Source organism: Rutilus rutilus (assembly GCF_951802725.1).
Source record: "Rutilus rutilus genome assembly, chromosome: 10".
NCBI classification, from domain to species: Eukaryota; Metazoa; Chordata; class Actinopteri; order Cypriniformes; family Leuciscidae; genus Rutilus; species Rutilus rutilus.
In genome coordinates this window covers 6753807-6775455 of record NC_140215.1, presented here as the reverse complement: position 1 = coordinate 6775455, position 21649 = coordinate 6753807, and the positions used below count along the sequence as shown (strand labels likewise).

The 21649-nt window shown below is 36.1% G+C and overlaps 1 protein-coding gene across 2 annotated transcripts; it reads right to left on the bottom strand.

The window, feature by feature from the left end:
• Nucleotides 1–2041: 2041 nt before the first annotated feature.
• Nucleotides 2042–19020, bottom strand: vil1 (villin 1). 2 transcript variants are annotated; one of them, XM_084421388.1, is made up of 20 exons: nt 18935–19020; nt 13029–13138; nt 12841–12915; nt 12562–12758; nt 10842–10950; nt 9136–9246; nt 8830–9032; nt 8658–8736; nt 8012–8110; nt 7459–7612; nt 6701–6801; nt 6485–6622; nt 6148–6306; nt 5173–5352; nt 4903–5048; nt 4260–4404; nt 3984–4172; nt 3817–3885; nt 3461–3619; nt 2042–2775 (listed from the first exon to the last, which is right to left on the bottom strand). In XM_084421388.1, exons 2-20 carry the CDS (start codon nt 13107–13109, stop codon nt 2662–2664), a joined length of 2508 nt encoding a protein of 835 aa, XP_084277514.1. In that variant the 5' UTR covers nt 13110–13138; nt 18935–19020; the 3' UTR covers nt 2042–2661. The 2 variants fall into 2 exon arrangements, with proteins under 2 accessions (XP_084277514.1, XP_084277513.1); XM_084421387.1 differs by lacking the exon at nt 18935–19020 and adding an exon at nt 16610–16751.
• Nucleotides 19021–21649: the final 2629 nt, after the last annotated feature.

Here is a 21649-nt window from a genome sequence, read left to right as displayed (position 1 = left end):
GCGAACATACTTGGCTGCCAACTTTTGAGTTTAGCTTGGAGTGAGAATTATGGAAGGTGGGGGGGTGTTATTGGTTGGATTGGGGGGGTTGTAAAAAAAAAAAAAAAAAACTTGCTGCACAATAAGTGTATTGTGATAGTCAAAACATTTGGTGTAACAGAATTAAGTTTAGTTTAGTGTTGACCCAACACATTATAAATTTTACATGGTGCAATGATTGGTTGGCCAATGATTTTATTAGTGCTTAACACAAATTTCAAGATTTCAATTCATAAGCTTGCGATTTGATTCTGATAGGGATGCACCGAAATTAAAAATCTTGGCCGATACCGATAACCGATAATTCTTTATATTTGAAAGCCGATAACCGATAATATTGGCAGATAAATCTAAATCCAAATTTTTATATACTTTGAGTGAGAGCCTGCATTACAAAAACAAAAGGCTCACCATTTAAAGCCATATATCCCAAACACAAATCAAACGTTTACAATACAGTAGCCTAGTTTGAACCAGTGTAAGATTCCTTAACTTGTTAAATTAATTTTACTCACCTATGGCCAACTTTCTTTATAAACAAAAGGTAACTCTTTGTTAGCATTAGTTAACATGAAACAACAATGAATGAACAATACTTCTACAGGATTTATTAATCTTAGTTAATGTTAATCTCAACATATCAATACATTTTTAAGATAAGTTATGTATGTATATCAATGTTTTTGGAAAAAGTATTACTGAAGCGCTTTGCTAGAAGGTTAATTAGCTCAATGAAACACATCCTATACAAGATAAATCATATATTTATACAAAATAAACATAATAAATCGACTTATATTTTAACCAAATCACGCACAGATGAACTTGAACTAAGTTACATATACGAAGTGAATGTAACAACTCCATTTGTGGATGCGCTCTTCCTGTAACAACACACTGAAACACAGCAACTAAACCCAAAGAATTCACAACGTTTTATTAAAATAGTGTTCTCATTATAATGCACAGTAGTCAACATTTGAAGTGAATCAAAAAAGTTACATCAAAGTTTTCCTAAGACAAGAATGGGTATTGTTCAAAATTCATGTATAACTTTGATGAAAGGTTTTGATCCACTTGTTGACTACTGTATATGACACTCCTAGTAGTTATTCATTTTGTGCATTGCTGTTTGAGCGTGCGTGCTAAAGCTAAAGATGATCACCGGTACAATGAAACGCTTTACTGCATCGTTAATTAACTTAACCAAAAGTATCCTATATGAGATTAATCATATACAACAAAACATTACAATTTACAATGGCACAAAAGGCTGCAAATGCACAAGCGAACTTGACTGTGTAACTCTGTGGACGTGCTCTTTCCACAACAACGCACTGAAACACAGGCACACAAAGAATTCACAACATTCTTTTACAGTCGTGTTCTTATTATAATTTTATGTAGCCTATATGACAGATTTGTGCTGCACATGTTGGACTTAATGGCTAAAGAAATGGATGTGTGACGTGAGAACAGAGTCAATTGCGTGAGAGTTGGCAGGCCTGATATACTTATTTATGAATCATATTTTAGTTTATATTAGAATGTTTATTTATATATTTAATCATTGTTCTGCTGTACTACGAGGTGTCTGAGGTAATTCTATCATTGACTGCCTATGCTTTTCAAGTTGCTTCCCTGATTAAACTCTTTGCGTTAACTACAATCCCATAACAACTTAAACCAGCCTTAAGTTCAGGTTTTCAGGAACCAGCAAACTAGCCTAGACTGAGCTTTTTCTCCTACCAGCTAGGATGACATACATCAGATAGCTTTCCTGAGTAACTAGTTGGCTGTCATAATTTGACTACCATTCTCAAGCTTTGATATCTATGCTATTTAAATAGGAACTGTACTTGTTACAAGTTTGCTGTTTTGTTAGATTAAGATGCAAATGCTTTGCTCAGGGCCACAAAAAGGGTTTTGCAGGACCCTATTGATATTGTGCATGAGTTAATGTGTAATATTTGCATTGTCAAAGAGGCAACAAAAGATTTTCCATTTCAGTGAGGTCTTTTTCTGTTTATTGACTTTTCCATTAGACAGGTGGTGTGCCTCTTGTATACAGTAAATGATTAATACCAATGGAAATTACACATTAGACAGTATACAGTCTCCTCCAATAATTAACACTATACATGATTAACCTCACATAAAAACCATTATCTTGGCTCAAATATATAACATTTTATTGTAGTGCCTAAGCCACTTGTGTAAAAAGCAGCTTTTAGTCAGTGCTTGAAGGTATCCCATTGAGATGCATTAACAAAAGATTAAAAATCGAAGTTCACAAAGCAGCTTCAATAATCGCAGTGTAAAAAAGACCTACGAGCTTCATTTTCCCATATCGCCTATATTTTCTGTTGTAAAATTATAGGTACTAATTAATTCTGCTTTATAACATTAACTTCAAATACAGCAATTTCAAATAAATCAATTTGCATGTGCAAAAATATATTTAAATAAAGTAATTATATGTAAACATGTAAATCTAAAAACTCTAAAAAGAAATGATCCTGACTGTAGTGTTTTTGCATGGCACCATACAGTCTAACAAGAGGAAGTCTGTTTTGTAGCACAGGATTGTATTTGTGTACAATCTGTACCATGTTTTCCATCCTAAAACAGGCCCTTTTGTTTCTTCACGTTCAGTTGCTTCCAGGACGGCATAGCATAGAAATCCATCCGAGAAATCCCCATGATCAGGGCGAAGTCTTCGTTTGAGAGATAGTCCTGCATAGATGATGGAGGTGTGTGTTAGTTTTATCAATAGATCATTCTTACCAAAACATGTCCAGGTCACATTAAAATGAGAATGGGGTTTTTCTTGCATTGTCATGAAAATATGTCCATGATCTAAAAACCATAAAAGTCTTAAAATAAGCTTTATTTTCTTTTTAGGTATGACCCATATATTCTTGACCGGTTTTGTCATTCTCCAAAAAGATAGTATTCACATTTATAGTGTTTATTTACTAATTTAGTTTTTAATAAAATGTTCTTATACCATAGGTATAATTTGCGGGTAGGACATGATGTCCCTACCACTTTTTGCCAGGGTCAATAGTGTCCCCACCACTTTTTAAAACATCTCACGGCACGGATGTACCAATACAAATAAGTTAACTAGCAGAGCATTCATTTCGTTCGTTTGTTAAATAAGAGCCGATCTAGCGCTGAAATGTGTTGTGTGATCAAGTGATCAAAGTGCCCGTTGCCGCTGCGATCAGTGGATCGATACAGTGTTCTCTTGTGGCTCGTGCACAGTCTTCACACGTCACACTCTATTCGTTCCGGTGAAATCACAAAACAACTAGACCATAAGAGTACACACGTAAAGTAGTCGGATCTATGTATTAATTCTCGGCACTCATCACATATATTAGATCTCAATAAATTAAATTAAACCCGAGTTTACCTCTTTTCTTGTGGGGTCGACTCCTTCAGGCAGGTCTTCTGTCTGAGTGTTCACCAGCTTCTCTGGAGGGAAGGTTTGCGTGACAGGACGGGGTATCATATTACCCCCTTGAGTTGAGTTACTTGTGTTGGTTTGGTTTGAGATTGGTTGGGTCAGATCCTGTGCACAAGACATCTTCACATGTCACATTTATGCATTTTGCAGGTGCTTTTCGCCCTAAGCAATTTAAAGAGCATTCAAGTTATACTGTAAATTTGTATCAGTTCCTGCATTCCCTAGGTAATTCAACCTAGGACACTGACGTTGCTAGCATCACGCTTTACCATTTAAGCCCTTAAAAACAATTAAGAACTTACCACAGTAATTTTGATAAGATCAGTTGCATCTCCAAGCTCTGATTTAAGCTGATCGTAGGATTTCCCTCCCTAAAATACAATAAAAAAAAAACATTCATCACCTGTACCTTACACTTGTGAAACAAGTTGTCATGCTGAAAGAAAGTAAACTCATGTCAGCTACTTACACTCCACTTTTGTGGGTCCCAGGCAAAGAACCAGCCTGTAAAGGTGGGCGGCTCAAACCCTTGCTTTACCACTAGGATAGGTGTCTCCAGGTCACGCCCTGCAGGATGGGACTTCAGATATTCCTGTGCCGTAGCCACTGCTTCCTGCTTCTCCTTGTCGTTGGCACCTTTGCCGATCCACAGGTACACCTAACAGAACATAATTGTGCTGTGATTTCTAGTGGTGTGAAAAAGATATGAACAATTGCACAGAGAGACAACCACCCTGACATTCACCTGATCCCAGATGTCCAGCAACATCACATCATCCTCATCCAGGTCATCTTGGTTGAAGTTTGTTATCTCTGTCGCTATAAAGCGACCCGTCTGGTTGGAGCACTCAAACAACCGGGGCGTAACACTACTGTTCTCATCCTGAAGTCTGAGAATGGGAAAAACTTATTGGCTGTGTCCCAAAACTGTCTACGTGGAATCACATATATCCTTTCCTTTGCAATGAAAGCAATGGCAAAATGCATGCCATAATGCTAAACCCCGTTGAAATCAATTGTCCAGTCTCCTTTGTTCTTGACGTGACTTGGACTGGAGTGCAACAGTGCCCGCCAACTTTTTCTGTGGCATTGGTTCCGGAAGTATTTTTTCCATTTCACTTTTCATTTTTTAAAAGTCTTTGTTTAAGTGTTTTAAGTCATGAACCAAGCCAACCATTACACAAAATTACAAACTTGTTTTTTATTGAAGCAAAAAAGGCAGAATACTTAACTGATTTAATAAGGGAAAGAACTACAATCCCGCATGAAGCATTGCGAATGATATAACCGAATTTAAAATGATGGAGAAATGTATAATTTTTTTCAATTAACAGCTCAACAGAGCCATAATAATTTAATAATAATAATGTGTGCAGTTTTTGCTGTACCTTTTGCTGCTGGCATACTGGGACTTTCCACCAAGGTTTACCCAGAAGTCAGCTGGTTCCTGACCCTCTGCAATAACATTTTTCTCCCTTTTGGAGATGATGTCAGCCAGTGATTTGGCCATCTCTCTCTCATCCCCACTGCAGCCCTGCATGGTAATATTAAAGTCAAGTATTTATGACAGACAGGTAAGACATTACTGGTGCTCCCCTATACTTTTTCAGAAATATCTTTTGAAATATATAATGTTTTTAGCATTAAACTCTACCGACCTTGCCATACCACAGGTAGCAGCACTTATCTGTGCTGAGCACAAAGACATCATTGGAGTTCAGAGAGGATGAGCGTGGAGGCACCTCAGTGGCACGCGTGTTGAACTCATTCGTTCCATGGACGTGAAACAATCTTACTGGCGGCTGAGAATGGGAGGAGCCTTCTCTGGAACTTCCTTCCTGGTATTCGATCACAACAACAAATGAGTTAGCATGCACTGTGAGAAATATATGATAAGTGGGTCATTTCTGCACCCCTATTAGCAACAATTGTTTCCAAAACACTCCTGCTTCCCCATATTTACCTTTGACAGTCCCACCTCAATTGTTTTCAAGGCACCACACATTTTATGCTTTTCAGAAAGTTAGGCTGTAATAAGTGCAATGTGCAAAAAAAAAGTAGCTTGTCTTTGAACCAATATCCTCAAAAGTACACCTTTGCATCATATCCATATCTATCCTTAAAGGGTGCATATTAGTATCTTAAGGCAATAATATTGAGTTGACCCCCTTAGGTCCTAATATACACCTTGATTTGATATGGGACAAAGCTGTATCTTTAAGGTACCGCCCCAGTGGCAAGCTGTTGCACTTCTTACTTTTTGCTATATACTGTGTGTGTGTGTGTGTGTGTGTGTGTGTGTGTGTGTGTGTGTGTGTATACATATACATACATATATATATATATATATATATATATATATATATATATATATATATATATATATATATATATATACATATATATATATATATTTATATATATATACATATACATACATATATATATATATATATATATATATATATATTTTTTTTTTTTTTTATGTATTTTCTGATAGTGTTTTTAGAAACAGAAACAGAAACATAATCATTCCTAAAACAGGAAGTGTGTTTGGGTTTTGGCTTTCCGTTGATACAACCGATGAAATGCCAAAGTGTTTTGTATAGAGAGGAACAGTTTGACAGACCTACCTCATAAACAATCATTTTGCCCTTGAAAATAGCCATTAGGTGCATGGGCTCCTTTCCCATGGGAACACGGACCTGCACCGGTTCTCCATTGTACTTCTGGTCCAGAATCACAGCCTGATATGCAGAGGCTGTCAGCTCTGCCGTGCTTGCATGGCGCCCCTAAACATATTCAAATAGAAAATAGTTACTTTAAATGATTCTAATAATATTTCACAATATTACTGTTATTTGGTTAAATAAATGTAGCCTTGGTTAACATTAATAAATCTTACCGACCCCAAACTTTTGAAAGGTAGTGTACAGGGAGTGAGAAAATGAGGGAGGAAGATACACTTACTTGCCACATATACAGAATGTAGTATATTTTTCTGCTGACTTCATATTTGTAGAGAATAAGGTAACAGTCTCCCCCGTAGAAGTGGCCGAGCCACTTTCTTTCCACAGGGACAAGCTCATTGTCCTCAAGCCTCCATACCTGAGGGATGAACACACTTATGTAATGACTTCTGTTTACTAAGATGCATGAAAGGCAATGAAAGGTCATTTCACTGACCTCGGCTTCACCTGACCCATCATCCACCATTTTCTGCTGTGCAGCCAAGTCAGGTCTTGCATGCATAGAGGTGGCGTCAAATTTGACTTGCTCAACCTTGGCTACAGAAAGCAATCATAAAATGAGTAAAGTCAGAGTCATGTAGAATAAGATGGGTCTCTAAGGGGGTGTTTATACAGGATGCATTCTTGTGTTTTGTCTGTGCTATTTTTTAATGATTAGCCTATGTACACAGGGTAGAGGAATGTTTTTTTTTAATCAGCGTCTCACCACATGTTTTTTTTTTAAACATGAGATCGCATCCTGTATGAATGCTGCCTTATTCTTAAATAGAAGTTCTTCTGCATAGTATTTGTCATTTCAGCAGTGTTGAAAAGATGACAACTAAAAGTAGCGATGCAGTAGTGGACAATTTTAAGCAATTTTAACACATGTTTAGCTACTTTTCGTTTGCAAATTGTAGTATAGCTAACTACTATTTCAAAGGATGAGCTTGACTGTATTTAAACTTAAACTCTACCTGGACAAGCTAAGAGCTTTAAAATAACTTCCCAAACACTGCATTGCAGAACTGTTTATTTTTTTGTCATTTTTAACTATTATAAAGATAACACATTTATATTTCACTATTTTTACAAGCTCCTGAACCTTTGTCTTTTTTTTTTTTTTTATCTCCTGGACATCTGTTTTTACCAGTGCTTCTGCTTCTTTAGTAGTCGTCTTTAGAGTCGGTCTTTACACTAGTACACCATGCTCACCTATTTTCCCTGGACTGTGTGTGCTTCCCATTCCAGCTGTCTGTCCCTTGTCTGTCCACTTCTGGAAGAGTTGCTTGAACACTGATGATTCTGCTCCTTCGCTCACAGTCTCTACATTGGTGGATGCAGGATATGATTTTGCCTTTATGTAGGCCTAGAACAATAGAATATTAAGTGAGATGATGAAGTGTGTCTTTCAAAATAATTTGCTATGTGATTACATTACTATTTGGTGCAATATACTATGCTAAGATTAGAAATATTGGGCATTATTCACTAATAACTGTACAATTGTTCTAATGTGCGCATAAATGGTTCCCCAGCTAAATATATATATTTTTTTTTTATCCTATCTCAAAATAGGATAACTTTGTGACTTTGTGACTTGTACGTTATATTAGTTGGTGATAAATCATAATTTCTGCTTGACGTTATTCACACATAAGTTTTTACGCACAAATACGTGTGTATACACAGTTGGTGAATGAGGCCCATTGTAAAAATCTTTTTATTTGATTAGTGCTTCAAGTGTATTTGAATGGTCTTTTCTCACCTCTGCTTTCTTCAGAGACTCCGCCCTTTCAGTTTTTGATGCCTTTTTGCCCTTCCAGACAAAGATCTTTATTCCACCTTGATCCAGCAGATAGCAGTCCTGCCACAGGAATCAGATTTCACTTGGTATACATTTATACTGTGTGCAACTTAGCAGTGTCTTTATGCTGTGTAACAACAGTCATGCCTCTTGTGTACCAAAATAACAATTATACACTCAATTTGCATTTGGATAGTCATCTTGCAGACAGTACAAGTTTTTTTTTGTCTTTCTTCTCCATTTCAAGTCATGAAATCAGATTTGATTCTATTTACTTATTGTGCACAATTCATTGGTGCATGCTATTTAAAAAAATAAAAAAATCATAATCTTGTATCAAAATGCAATAATGTAATAACTTCTGAAACAAACAAAAAATCCAGTTGACGTCATAAATTCCTCTTTCTTTTCAAACCATTTCCTCCAACTGCTTCTTCCTTGGCTCACTATTTCATGACCCTAACTATTTCATCACATGTGTCCCTCCCAGCTGTGATCAGTGAAATGCAACTGTACACTATGACAAAGGTGTATCAACTTGGCCTTTGTACAGAATTGTTTTATGCTGTGGTGTGTAGGTTGGTTGAAAGGTCAGGGTTAGTCATACCTCAGTTTTTAGTAGGTCCTGTGTGAGAGGTTTCACTGCCACTTCCTGCACTACAAGGTTCCCCTCAGCATCTGAAATACTTTTCACACAAGATTATTTTAGTTGCAGCGCATATTTTTCAACAAAATAATGCAGCAGGAGTATACTTAAAACAGGTTCAAATTGAACTCACTGAAAGAGTTTAATGGCAGTCTTCAGTTTCTCATCAACGATCTGATCTGGGATGGCATCTTTGATCTCTCTTCTCTCCCCCAACACCTGCTTCATCATTTTCATGGCTTCCTCAGAAGATTTCTCATCATCTCCTTCCACTACAGTCACTTGTGCTCGTCCACCTCTCTCTCGGTCACGGATGTCCTTCGCTAGGTTCATTCCCTATAAAAAAAGACTTTGATTCAGCATCAAGAATGTGATTCTTTACACTGCCAAATTGGGCTTTTTTTTTTTTTTGCATAGCAAATGAGTTCTAATGGTTTACCCTTAACCTCTCCATTCGGTTACTCTTGGGCCCATTCCACTGAATGATCAGGCTCCCCAGGTCCAGCAGGAACACATCACCTTTATTAAAACTGTTCCAGTTCATTTCCACCTGAACACAGAGGGATTGAGCCTCATTATTTACACTTTTCGGGGGATTACAAGTAACGCAATTATGTAATCAGATTACTTTTTTCAAGTAACGAGAAATTGACAAAAAAAAATCTTCCTTTTTCAAATAAGTACTTTGTTTTCCCATTTATTGACTGACACCTCTCATGTCCATATGTTGAGAGAAATCAAGAGTAAAGTGAAGATGTGTTTTGTGCGCTGTTGCTTATTGTAGTTCTAGACTAAATGTGAGCATGCATTTACACAACTCACTTGCTCAAAAACAGATTTAGTATAAAAATTAATATAAACAGTGAAATGCAGACATGGAATAATTAAGTGTATTATAATACAAATATACTTTCTGTATTTAATCTCACTTTATTAATCAATGTCTTTGCTGCTGACCTTCGCTGATCCACTGTAACCATACTAATAAGCAATAATGACTTGAGTTAAACATCACATTTGTTTAATTTTTCTTCGTTTTTATTGCCGAAATAAGAGCGCTGAACTTTCTTCTCCTGCGTCCTATTCTTCTGCAATCCAGAACTAGTTCAAAAACAAACAAGCAAGCCCAGCCCAGGAGAGAAAATGTAACACAAAAGTAACATAACACATTTCTTACCATAAAAAGTAACTAAGGCAATTAGTTACTATTTATGCCTGAAGTCATTTAGATATTATGTAAATGACGAAAGTTTGCCTATGTTATTCCTTTCCTCTTCATCTTGAAATTAGTAAATAAAACAATGCATGGCATGCGGAGGCACTTAAATGTGTTTAAAATCAACATGGACTGGATGATTTTAAACCTTTCTTAAGTGGGTGGTAATATTTTAGGCATGATGTTGGTGGTTGGTTTTTGTGTGGGTGACGCATGGAAAAAAGAAGTAGTTAAAAGTCACACAATCTAGATGGAGATTTTTTACACCACTGGCCAGCATGTATTAATGTAGTGCAGGGGTTTTCAAAGTGTGGGGCGCGCCTCCCCAGGGGGGCGCCAGAGCATGCCAGTGGAGGCGTGGAGAGTGGTAAAAATGATAGCCTAATAATTAGTTTAAATTAATAAATTCAAAAAAGTTAAATTGTTATTATTCTGAAAACATAACTGCACTTTTCAACACTGTTAACACAAACGATGATAAAAGTGAGGAGTTAAGAGTCTGACATTGCTGTGTGTGTGTGTGTGTGTACTTGAACTATCTTTGTGTGGACCAGTTTGAGTTTTAGACCATCGGAGTGTGGACAAAGAGAGTAAAGTGAGGACATTTTGGCCGGTCCTGGTCCCCAGACCCCTTTAAAGGCCTGTTTGAGGGTCAAGACTTGGTTTTAGGGATAAGGTTATAATTAGGTTAAGGGTAGGTTTAGGGTAAGGGTTCGGGTTAGGCACTTGTGATGGGTAAGGTTAGGGTAAGCGGCTAGAGATTGCAATGTGTCAATGAATGTCCTCATAAAGATAGATGTACAAGAACGCGCGTGTGTGTGTGTGTGTGTGTGTCCGTGTCATTGGGTAAGTTGTGTCTTAGATTTTGAAAACCCCTGATGTAGTGGGTCTGAGTTCCTCTATTGTGATCTGACTGGGGCTATTCTTACCTCTCCTGCAACCACATGCTTATTTCCCTTCACATGCAGCAGTCTGCGAATGTTGTACGTGTTCGTCTCCACTTGTTTCATCCCAGATGCGACTCCACCTTTTTTGTATCTAGAATAATGAGATTAACAGCGTGATCAATTGTAACTCATTTTTTACTCACTCAAAGTTCATCACTTCTTGGAAACTATTCTATTTTTGTAATCTTCCCCATTTTTAATTCTTTGTGACTAAGAGAAGAGAAGCGTTCTAACGCATTCTTATCACGCTGAATCTTAAAATAAAGAGGCTCATTTTGCGGAAATTACTATTGAAGGAACATAAATGCACTGTGTATGAAGTCACAGGATGAATTAGAACTCCCCTTGAAAATGTCATTTATACACCATAAACTACAGTAAGGGATGACTGACAAGAACATGTTAGGGTCAGATTTCTCCACAAAAATAAGTATAAAATAAATTAGAAATAAATGAAGGGTATTTTTAGGAATGTTAATTTTCAGGACAATGACTGTAATGTAACATATTTAAATGGTATAACCTTTAAAATAGGCTGATTTAAACATAAATCAATCTATAATCAGAAGAACATTTGGGAATAATGGGGGAATTACAACTCAAAAGTAATACATCTGGAAACATAACAGTAATGAGAATTTTAAATTGTGTTTTTCTTCTTTTTTTTTAAATGTCTTTTCAAACAACATTTCAAAGACTTTCGTTTGTCTTCGGAACACAAATGAAGAACCTTTTTGATGAAATCTGAGAGCTTTCTGTCCCTTTAACCTAAATTTGATGAAGCGACGCATGTGCTTTATTTGCAAAAAAAAAAACAACAACAACATAATTTACCACTTTCTTTACAAAATATTAATCTCCAACAAGTCTGCTCTTGCGTCAACACAACATGCATGTATCGTGGAGATTAATATTTTGTAAAGAAAGTGGTCAATTATGTTTTTTTTGCACAAACAATATACTCACTTCCCTTCAGAAAATGTAGGATAAATCACTGGTGTCACATGGATTACTTTTATGATATCTTTTGTTACAGGTCCCGTGCAGTCGGGAAAATGTAATCAGTTAAAAAACTTAGCAGTAAATGAGAGAGAGAGAGAGAATAGTTAGTGGTTGCTTAAAAGGTCCTCTTTGTTGTCTTTTAATGAACATTGTACTTCAGAGTCATTAAGACACTTTGAATCACAGGATTCATAAATAAGTTGAAATACATACAACATATAGATACTTAGACCAAATCACAATAAATAAGTAAATCAATAAATCAAGATAGGAACCTTAACCATATGTACGGTGGTCACACTTTACTACCTTTCTGGGGCTTGAAAGTGGTAGTTACATAGACTGTCAATGGAGGGACAGAAAGCTCTCAGATTTCATCAAAAAGATCTTAGCTTGTGTTCCAAAGATAAACGCAAGTCTTACTGGTTGGGTGAGTAATAATGACATCATTTTCATGTTTGGGTGAAATGTCAAAATACAAAATCTTTCTAAAAAATTGGCATTTGTTCTCTTCATTTGTTTTTGCACAATGTAATTTGATTTATTTGCCATGAATTAATGGTCTTAAACTTATTTGATCAAAATAAAAGGTCTTCTTATTATTTCTATCCTTATTATTTTATTTATTTAGTTTTTTTTTTTTTTTTGGGGTGAATCATGTTTTGATTAGATTCATCCAAGGTAATCCAAGATGGCTTACACGATGCCCTGTTTGAAGTATCCTTGGAAGGTGGCGCTTTCGTGGCCCTGCGCCTCACGATGTTGCACAGCAGCACCCCCCAGGTGGTCATCCATCTGCGTGGTGTATATCGCTGCTGCTCCCTGCTCATCCTGGGAGGCGGACTTGCCCAGCCAATAATGAATGTCATAGGTGTAGTTGTTGCTGGTCTTGTGAGTCTGAAAATTAGATCATTCATTGACCTGTAAGGTTGTCAGCTCAAAAGCACTTGAGTTAAGGACACTTAGCACTGATACTTACGTAGAGTAGTATATAGCTGTCTCCCTCAAAAAATTGTCCATACGTTTTAGATGGACAGGGCACGAGCTCCATGTTCTGACCATTGATTAAACAGAAGACTGATTAGTAATTTGCTAAAGATGTCACTATCTGAGATATGAATGCACTGATTTGACAAAGTAGCGGTGCTGTCTATCATTCCTGCTTACCTCCACTCTCCATATCTGAAGTCCTGGTGTGGTTTTATTGAGGACTTTGGGAACATTGGTCTTGGCTTGGTCCTGTGTCATGGTGCCAGCTTAAAGTCTCAGCGAAATACCTGGAAGAGAGAAAAAGGGAGGGTTGGATAGGAATTACTTGAATTCAGTGAGACAAAATGTTTCCTAGAATTATATAGCATACATATACTGTGAATGATTTCCTGATAAATGTGTGTGTGAATATTACATTGAGTAGGATTCTCTAATACAAAGCTACAAGCTGTTTACACACATCTACCCCTTTTCCTTGATCTGACCTCCCCGTATAGCAAAGTATATAATTGTAAAAGTTACAGTTCCCGATAAAAAGGAAATTGTCATTATTTACTCTATATGCAGTTTTTTCAAAAACATGCTGTATTTGATATTACAGACTTGCAAAGATTTCCAATGAATTACTTTTTTAAACTAATAATGAAATATGTTAATCCCACAAAGCTATAATATGGCTTTGTTGTTTATGGCCATGGTCTCTATAAATGCTTGCTTAATGATTTATTTTCTGTTAGGCTTCTTCAGTGTCATTCAAAGGCAAAAGAGGGTGCGGCCTAAAGTTTCATGCATTAGTTTGCTCTTCAGTTTATAATGCATTATAAACCCAGACCCTAAAGCTATTTGAAACCTTGCTTGTGGAAGAAAGATAGTCAGCTGGCCCTTGGAAAGGAAATTAAAGCCTCATGTCATATATCATGCAAATGTGTAGTAAAATACGCCCCCACATCTAGAGCAGTTATCTTTAAGTGTAGCTGAGATGTCAGAGTGTGATCAAGACCTACAATACTTCACTTTAAGTGAGCACATACTTCAAACCCTGTTGACTTCAATTTTTTTTTTCCTTAACATGTCTGTTTTGTTTTCCATATAAACATCCTTATAACAAGATACATTTACTTGAGAAGGATTTTTGTTTAAATGCCATATCTTTTTAGTTTATTTTGAGGATATGCTGTATTCTCTTTTAGTCTCTTTAGCCGTTTTATTTTTTAAAGTATAAACCTCACTAAATATATTTAGATTTGTTTTGCGACATTTATGCATTAAATGTGGTATAAACAACTTAATTCAAGATATATTCTTGGTGAATAAAAGGTGCTTAATTGTAATGAAAATAATGTCAAAATGCAAAAATCTTCCTAAAATAGGCTTGATTTTTATACAAAATATTTATTTAATTTTAATTCATTTATTTATTTTTAACTTTAATTATAGATTATCTGAAAACAAATCTAAATGTATATTTTGGGTTTATATCTATATATATATTTGAATATTTTACTGAAAAACATACAAAATACCTATTATGTAACTGGATATTGATTTAATCAGCACAGATTTTAATAATTTAACGATAAAGATTCTAATTTTTTTGTGTGTGTGTGTGTGTTATCCAGTCCACTTTTATTAATTATTATATGAATATGTTTTACATTGGCCCTGGTAACACATTTTTTGCAATATAAATTTGATTATATTGCGTTTGCTTTGTCTTTGTTGTGTGCATACTACCCCTCTGTTTAAATATATTGCAAACTATGTGGTTAGTGAGGGATAGTGTCTGTTTCAAAGCCATTGCTTTTCATGTTAAAGTATCAACCAAATCCTCTCCATCCTATCCTCCTTTCCACTATCTCTGTCCTCCTTTCCACATCCTGGTTCCGTAATGATAAAATAAAAAATAAAAAACTTGCCAATGCTTGATCGCTATCATCTTTTTTCGGACAACTGCATTTCTGTGGTGTTGTGTTTAACAAATGAGGCAGGAAGCTACTATCAGATCAGGTGGGGTCATCGCACCTGATGACAGCTCTTACATGAAACGCTGTTGTAATTTAATGCCGTCTTTAAGCCAATGTAATGTGTATTCATCAATCATACAGTATATAGTTCAGTCATCTGTAAGCAATCACATTATTACCAAATGGCACAAGCTGATTGGCCTCTGCTGATCCTACAGCCAATAAGATTGCTTGCTCAACATTTAAATCTGGTTTAGTGTTTGCTGTAGGCTAGTCCTCAACACGCTATCAGAGTTAGAGTTAGGGTTGCTATCAGAAACCCTCCACCTCCCCCAGCTCCACCTGCCTAAATTTGCTACATGATTTATATATCTCTATTTATGCTGCAGCAGCATATCTTACATATATATTAGCAGTAGCAATTCCAAAATTGCTCTGCAGCAGCAACAATAATCAACAGCAGCAGCTTAGCAGATCTAGTCCTCCAGGACCAAAGTGATGTAAAAAAAGTCTGATTGTGTACAGCGAGCCAGTCATTATTGACAAATACATACATGCATACAGTATACACCCTTTATGTATCTACACACACACCCTATAGAGGATCATTTTCTGTTTGCATATCCCAAATTTATGAGCTTTCTTATCTACATCTTTTTATGTTTCCCTGATACCTTGCAGATGTTGATATGGTGTGATAATACAGATGACTCAATCTCCCTTGTTTGATTGGATGGTTGGGTTTTATTAGGGACTGTATCGCTGTCAGCGTAAACAGATTGCACTGACCCTTAAGTCACCGATCACAAACCCTCTGCTCAGTGCAAAGGTTCATATTTCCTAACTAAATCTTAAAGTTATGTCGTTAGCGCAATAATAGCTCCTCTCTGCTGTTGCAAATACAACACCATATCATGAATTATCTGCCCTCCATTATTAGATGCGGTGTGTCAGAACAAACAGGAAAGTGTGCAGAGTTTTTATGTAACAGTCCGGTGTTTGATCAGGCCTGACAGTGCTGTGTACATGTCTCATCTCCACCTCCTTCCCTATAAGCTTGATTAATATTCTTCCTGTAAACTGCCCACCATGGCCAATCCAACCTTCAGTCCAAAGCACATCCGATTATGCAATACAAACTTATAATGAACAATGTAACATAGGCAAAAATAGCATGTTGTCAAGTTATTCAAGCATAAAGCCAGAATATACAATGGAAGCTTTTGGTCACTTCATTTGCTCTGAACTTTTTGATAATATTTTACATATAAATGTATATGTATGTATTGTCCCTATATGTCAAATGCTTCAAATGAATCAGTTAATTGATTCAATAGATGGTAGCACTTTATTTGGCAGTCCTGTTCCGCATGTACATACTACGTACTTAGCAACTACAGTAACTGGGTAATAACTAGGTAACCCCTAAACCTAACCTTAACCCATGTAGTTGCTGTATATTACCAGTACTTTTTGGGGTAAGTACACTGTAAGTACACATACTGTAAAATAAAGTGTAACCCAATAGATATTATGAAATATATTTAATGTTATAAGACAGGAATATATTTGCAGCTAATATTAGAAGGGTAATTAAATTAAAGTTGAATAAACTTAAATTTCGAATAAGAAGCACTGTTGCATTATTCACCCAATTTACAGCTGGTTTTCCCTTTTTCTTCTTTTGCAGGGTCAACTTTTACAGTCTGCTTGGCTAATGAATCACTTTAATGAGCATCGTCAAAGCTAAAGGTCTTTTCTGCAATGGAAAGAGTGAGAAAAAGAGGAACTCACCTGCCACCGGAGCAATCGAGAAGGACGCAGCCAGGTAAAGGTGCTGCTGGTTTACAGACAGTGGTGGAGACTGCGCAACTCCCTCTCTCTCTACTTTACAACCCTTGCACTTTTATCTCTCTCTATGTTCATTCACTCAGGGCCATATATGGCAAGAGCAGGTGATATGCATACAGGTGTGTCATATCTGTAGTTACATGAATGATGTGTTTATCTCACCCCCCTCCCCAGTAGATGTCTCTGAGCAATAAAACGAAACAAATGTATTGTTTACCTCTCCACCCCCAGCCCATCTGCTGCTGCACATACTTGTCCTCTGCATTTTACTCTGATGTGTTGACATGACTGTCGACTGTATACTGACCAATTCTTCCTTTCAATAACAAAAAATGTTTTTTTTAATGAACGTAACAAGAAAAAATTATAAGCACTATATAATATTTTCCAGGCATGATGTTTAAGGGCTTTATATTAAAACTTTAAAATCAACTTTACAATTCTCTGAAATTCAAGGGATTTCCATATTCTTTTACTATTTTTTTTTTTTTTCAGGGGTTATATATAAAAATCACTATACATTTATTTATTTAAAACAATTCTGGTCTGTCTTTAAGTTTCATTTAGGTTTAAAATGCGCTTATTTCTATATATTCCAGGGAATTCCATGTCTGTTGCCTGATTTTTTTTCCTGCTAAGTTTACCAAGCGAAGTCTGTATCTCTTCGCTAGAGCAGATAGAATTGTTATCCGGAAAGAACAAGACTTTTTTTTTAGAAATTCATCAGTTACACATTCCCTTTAGCTCTACATATTACATATCATATCTGCTCAGAATATATATGTCTATTTAAAGAGAAGGAGAGGCTCCAAAGCCTGAGGTCATATCTACCTATGAGATATTGGCAATTAGTAAGATGAGTCAACTTGTATGATTGTGAAATTTTAAAGGATATTTCACCTGGACCTGAAAACCCTGTCATCATGTAATTTTGATGAAGATATTTTGATGATGTTTTTTGGTCCAGGTTTGTAATATGAGGGTGAGTAAATGATGACAGGATTTTAAACTAGAGACCTGTCATGGAGTTTTTATGCTAATACAAGCCGCTTCTCTTCTAACATGAATTCCAGACAACAAAAAAAAAAAAAATCTCCAACCAAAATAACCCTGATTTGAAGCTTAAATTCAAAGGGCTAGAAAACATGCACTAATCTGGACTGGAATGTATTACTGGTTAACTCTTTCGCTTTTGTGGTATTACATGCAACTAATAACCAGTCAAAGTCTGGAAACAATTGATGGAATTTTTATATTTCTCAAGATGTTATAACCCTTAATGCTGAAATACTTGCATTTACTTTAGTAGGCAAGTTGCCTATACATCATTTCTGTACAAAACTAATAGTTAATTTTTAAATGGATGTATGGGAGCAGATAGAGAACGAAAAGCATGTCAACATGGTTTAAAAAGCATCCCAGCATGGTTCAAAAGAAGATGCAATAAAATATAGCTTTGATTTGTGAAACATTTTTTTGCATCATAATTCCATATTTCCAGTTGTGTTATTTTATAGGTTTGATATTTTAACTTCAATAATAAAATGAGGAAAAGAGAAATAATAATAAAAAGAGTAGGTGTGTCCAAACTTTTGACTGTTAGTTTATCTTACTACAATTCCAAAGTCCATGCATAATTACCGAATGAATCAAGTATGCCATGACAATTGCGCAAAAGGTTTAAAAATAAATGTGCAGCAATTATGTTAAATGTTTCCTGTGCTATGATCTAGTTAAAGCCTCTTTGGTCATGGGACCTCCTTGGTGAATCTCAGCAATCTCAGAATCTCTGAAGTTCCTTCAGTGCATCGGTGTTGTCTATAGCATCAATACAGACCGTCTTTTCTTGGTTTATTTGGCAAGTGAAGTATAGGTTACAAAATGCCCTGGCAGCAAAGAGCTGGCTGGATCTTTCGAGAGTTAAATAGACCATCAAAAGTGGGAGGGGGTTGGGGAGGGGGTGATTATTACTGAGATGTACAGTGGCTCACTGTTAGTCTACTACAGTCGACCCAACAGTACAGCCTTTGTGAATGAAATAATGAAGGATGCATGGGAAACAGGGCAAATTGAGAATGAAATGCCGCGGATTTACTAATTTGACTTCCCTTAACCCGAAATGCACATTCCACCAAAAAATGGCACCACAAAGGAGTTGCACAAGCTCTTGCATAGATAAAGCATGACGTTTATGCATAAAAAAAATAGAAAATAGTTGTTCTGTTTTTATAGTTCAAAGTACTTTAATTGCCAGAGAATGTTGCCTACCTTCTTTAGGCAGTATTTCTGTCCTTGATAGCCAAGAGTTGGGCTTCGCTCCTATCTTTTCACCTCCAGATAGTCTCTAGGTGAACTTCAGCCTCCAGAATGCGGCCGCTCCCCTCTCCTTCCTCAAACTCATTAACAGAGAGAGCAGCCAGCCACCAGTGCATCAGTTCGAACTCACCCCCTTCTCTTACATAATCCAGGACACACGTTAACATGGCGTTAGTTCAGCTCCATGAACCTGCTTTTGTGATTGTGCTGCAGAGTGTGTTAGGCCTCAGTGGAGGTTGGGCTTCAACCATGCGCTCTCAAATCTAAAACAAATGCTGCCTTTATAGGTAAACGGAGGTAGGACGGCATCAAGGCAGGTCCAAATGTTTGCATAATGTCTACATAAATGCCTTGATCTAGTTTGTTCCTAAGGGCAGCGGAGATATACAGTAGTTACAGTTGCTACCCAACCGGAGCCCTGCTGGACTCTGTAGGGTTTCTGGTCGGGGTCAGGTCATTTTTGGGGGTCGGTAACATTTTTAAAAGAAGTCTCTTATGCTCACGAGGCTGCATTTACACAAATTTACACAAATGCAGTTTTAGATATTGTGAAATATTAGTACAATATAAAAAAACGGTTACACTTTATTTTAAGCTGACGTAGTTACACTCTACTTACTCAAATAAGTACTTTGTAATATTACTTTAACATTTACTTGCTATGGAGTTAGGGTTTAGTTTAAGGTTAGTTACTTGTAATTACTGTTATAACTACGTCACCTTAAAATAAAGGGTTACCAAAATAACTGTTTTATATTTGAATATATTTCCTTATATAGTTACATAATGTGTTTTTTCTGTTGCAAAGCTGAATTTTCAACTGTCATTACTTTTATTACAATCTTCAGTGTCACATGATCCTTCAGAAATCATTCTAAAATGCTGATTTGCTGCTCAAGAACCATTTCCTATTATTATCAATGTTGAAAACAGTTTATTTCAAGATTCTTTGATGAATAAAAAGCATTTATTTGAAATAGAAATCATTTGTAACATTATACATTTCATCAGTGTAATCAATGTTTTTTTTTTCGGTCTTTACTAATTTTGCAACAATTCTGCATAGATGCTCACGACTGCCTATAATATCCCACTATTCTGTGCAAGAAAGAATAAAAATGGCATCGGAGGGACTGTATGCACTTATGATGACTATGTACTGACTGTACTTGTAATTTTGTTTCTACTGAGAATAAAGCATTGCAGCCATTAAATATTTAGTTGTTTGTGTCTAAAGCTTTTTTTTTTTTTTTTTTTTTAGATCATGAAACATGACATTATGGGACCTAGCCAGTCTAAAGCCATAGGATGTAACTTTTAAAGAAAAACGCTGCCTGTTGACTGACTGGGAAGCGCTGTAGTTGCCTTTAGGTTTGGACATAATCATTTCTGAGTGTTGATTGTCAGTGCTTCTTAAACAGGCAAAGAAAAAACCAAGGAGTATTCGTCCCTTTGGATTGCGGATTAAACCCCACCTGGAAAATATCAAAGTTGATTTAAATGTACTTAGCCAGACACACTTTTGCAGTATTCCCCCATGGAATACCCCCCCAAAAAAAAGAAAAAAAAAGAAGAAAATTCATAATCATGGATCTAAGAAGAGCAAATCTCAAACTCATCCAAATGATTACACAGACAACTTTTAAGTATCCGAGTAAGCTTTCCATCATAATATATACAGATGAGTCGAAGTCTGGAGATCATGATTCAGCTGGCTTTGTGGTCAACCATCAGAAAAATGGAGTACAGATTCCTTATTATAGTTCAGTTTAGTATCATTTTGGCATATTAAAACTTCTCAGCAGTGAAATTTCCTATTAATGACAGACTCAAAATCCAGTCATCAGACTCTGGCATCTTCCAAAAATGAACACCCAGCATTTGTGTCATTTTTTGCTAGGTACCACTGCCAGGGCAAGAAATTCAAGAAAATGAACAAGCTGATGCTGTGGCTAAGGAAGCTTCATCTTCAGAGCTCAAAAAGTGCCCAATTCCACCCTCAGAGCTCAAACTTATTATAACAAACAAACTTTACTAAATCAATCCTGTGGTTGGAGTAAAGCGCTGTGTCCATTTTGAAAATCGCTGAGATCATAGTACCTATACACGCTATCGAATAGGGCACTCCAGACTAACTCACATGTTTCTGTTAACGGGTGAAGATCCTCCTTTATGCCCCTCGTTCCAAAATCCATTATTACTGAAGCATATTTTGATGGACTATGATAGTACGAGCTCGTTATTTTTCAGTTGACTCTTATGAAAAGATTTTAAATGAAGTAAGACCAGGTCTAGTTTTAGAATTTTTATAAAATTTAAAAACCTATTTTAATCATTCCTTTTTAATCTCTTTCTCGCCATGAATATAGCCGATGTAGCCGGCATGGTGTTAAACTAAAAACAAACAAATCAGCAAAAATTTAATTAAGGTCATGGAGCCCACATCACAACTACTGCTCTGTTATGGACCAGATGGTACTCAAACCGACTATAATAAAAATATATCGATTTATTTAGTAATCTTCATTTATTTTTCTAGCTTTTATTTCAACTTTCTAAAGTATAGAAATCAAAATTCATTTTGATTTAATATTTTCAGTGTTAAAATGGCGTTGTCCCATCAGAGATGCAAATGCATAGCCCAAATTGATAAAGGAACAAGGCAAA

Coding starts and splice junctions, on each gene's coding strand:
- vil1 (XM_084421388.1), bottom strand. CDS start 13,109: ATGACACAGGACCAAGCCAAGACCAATGTTCCCAAAGTCCTCAATAAA. Junction 9,033..9,135: donor ACCGAATGGAGAGGTTAAGG/GTAAACCATTAG, acceptor CTTTTTTTATAG/GGAATGAACCTAGCGAAGGA. Junction 4,405..4,902: donor CAGTATGCCAGCAGCAAAAG/GTACAGCAAAAA, acceptor TCCCATTCTCAG/ACTTCAGGATGAGAACAGTA.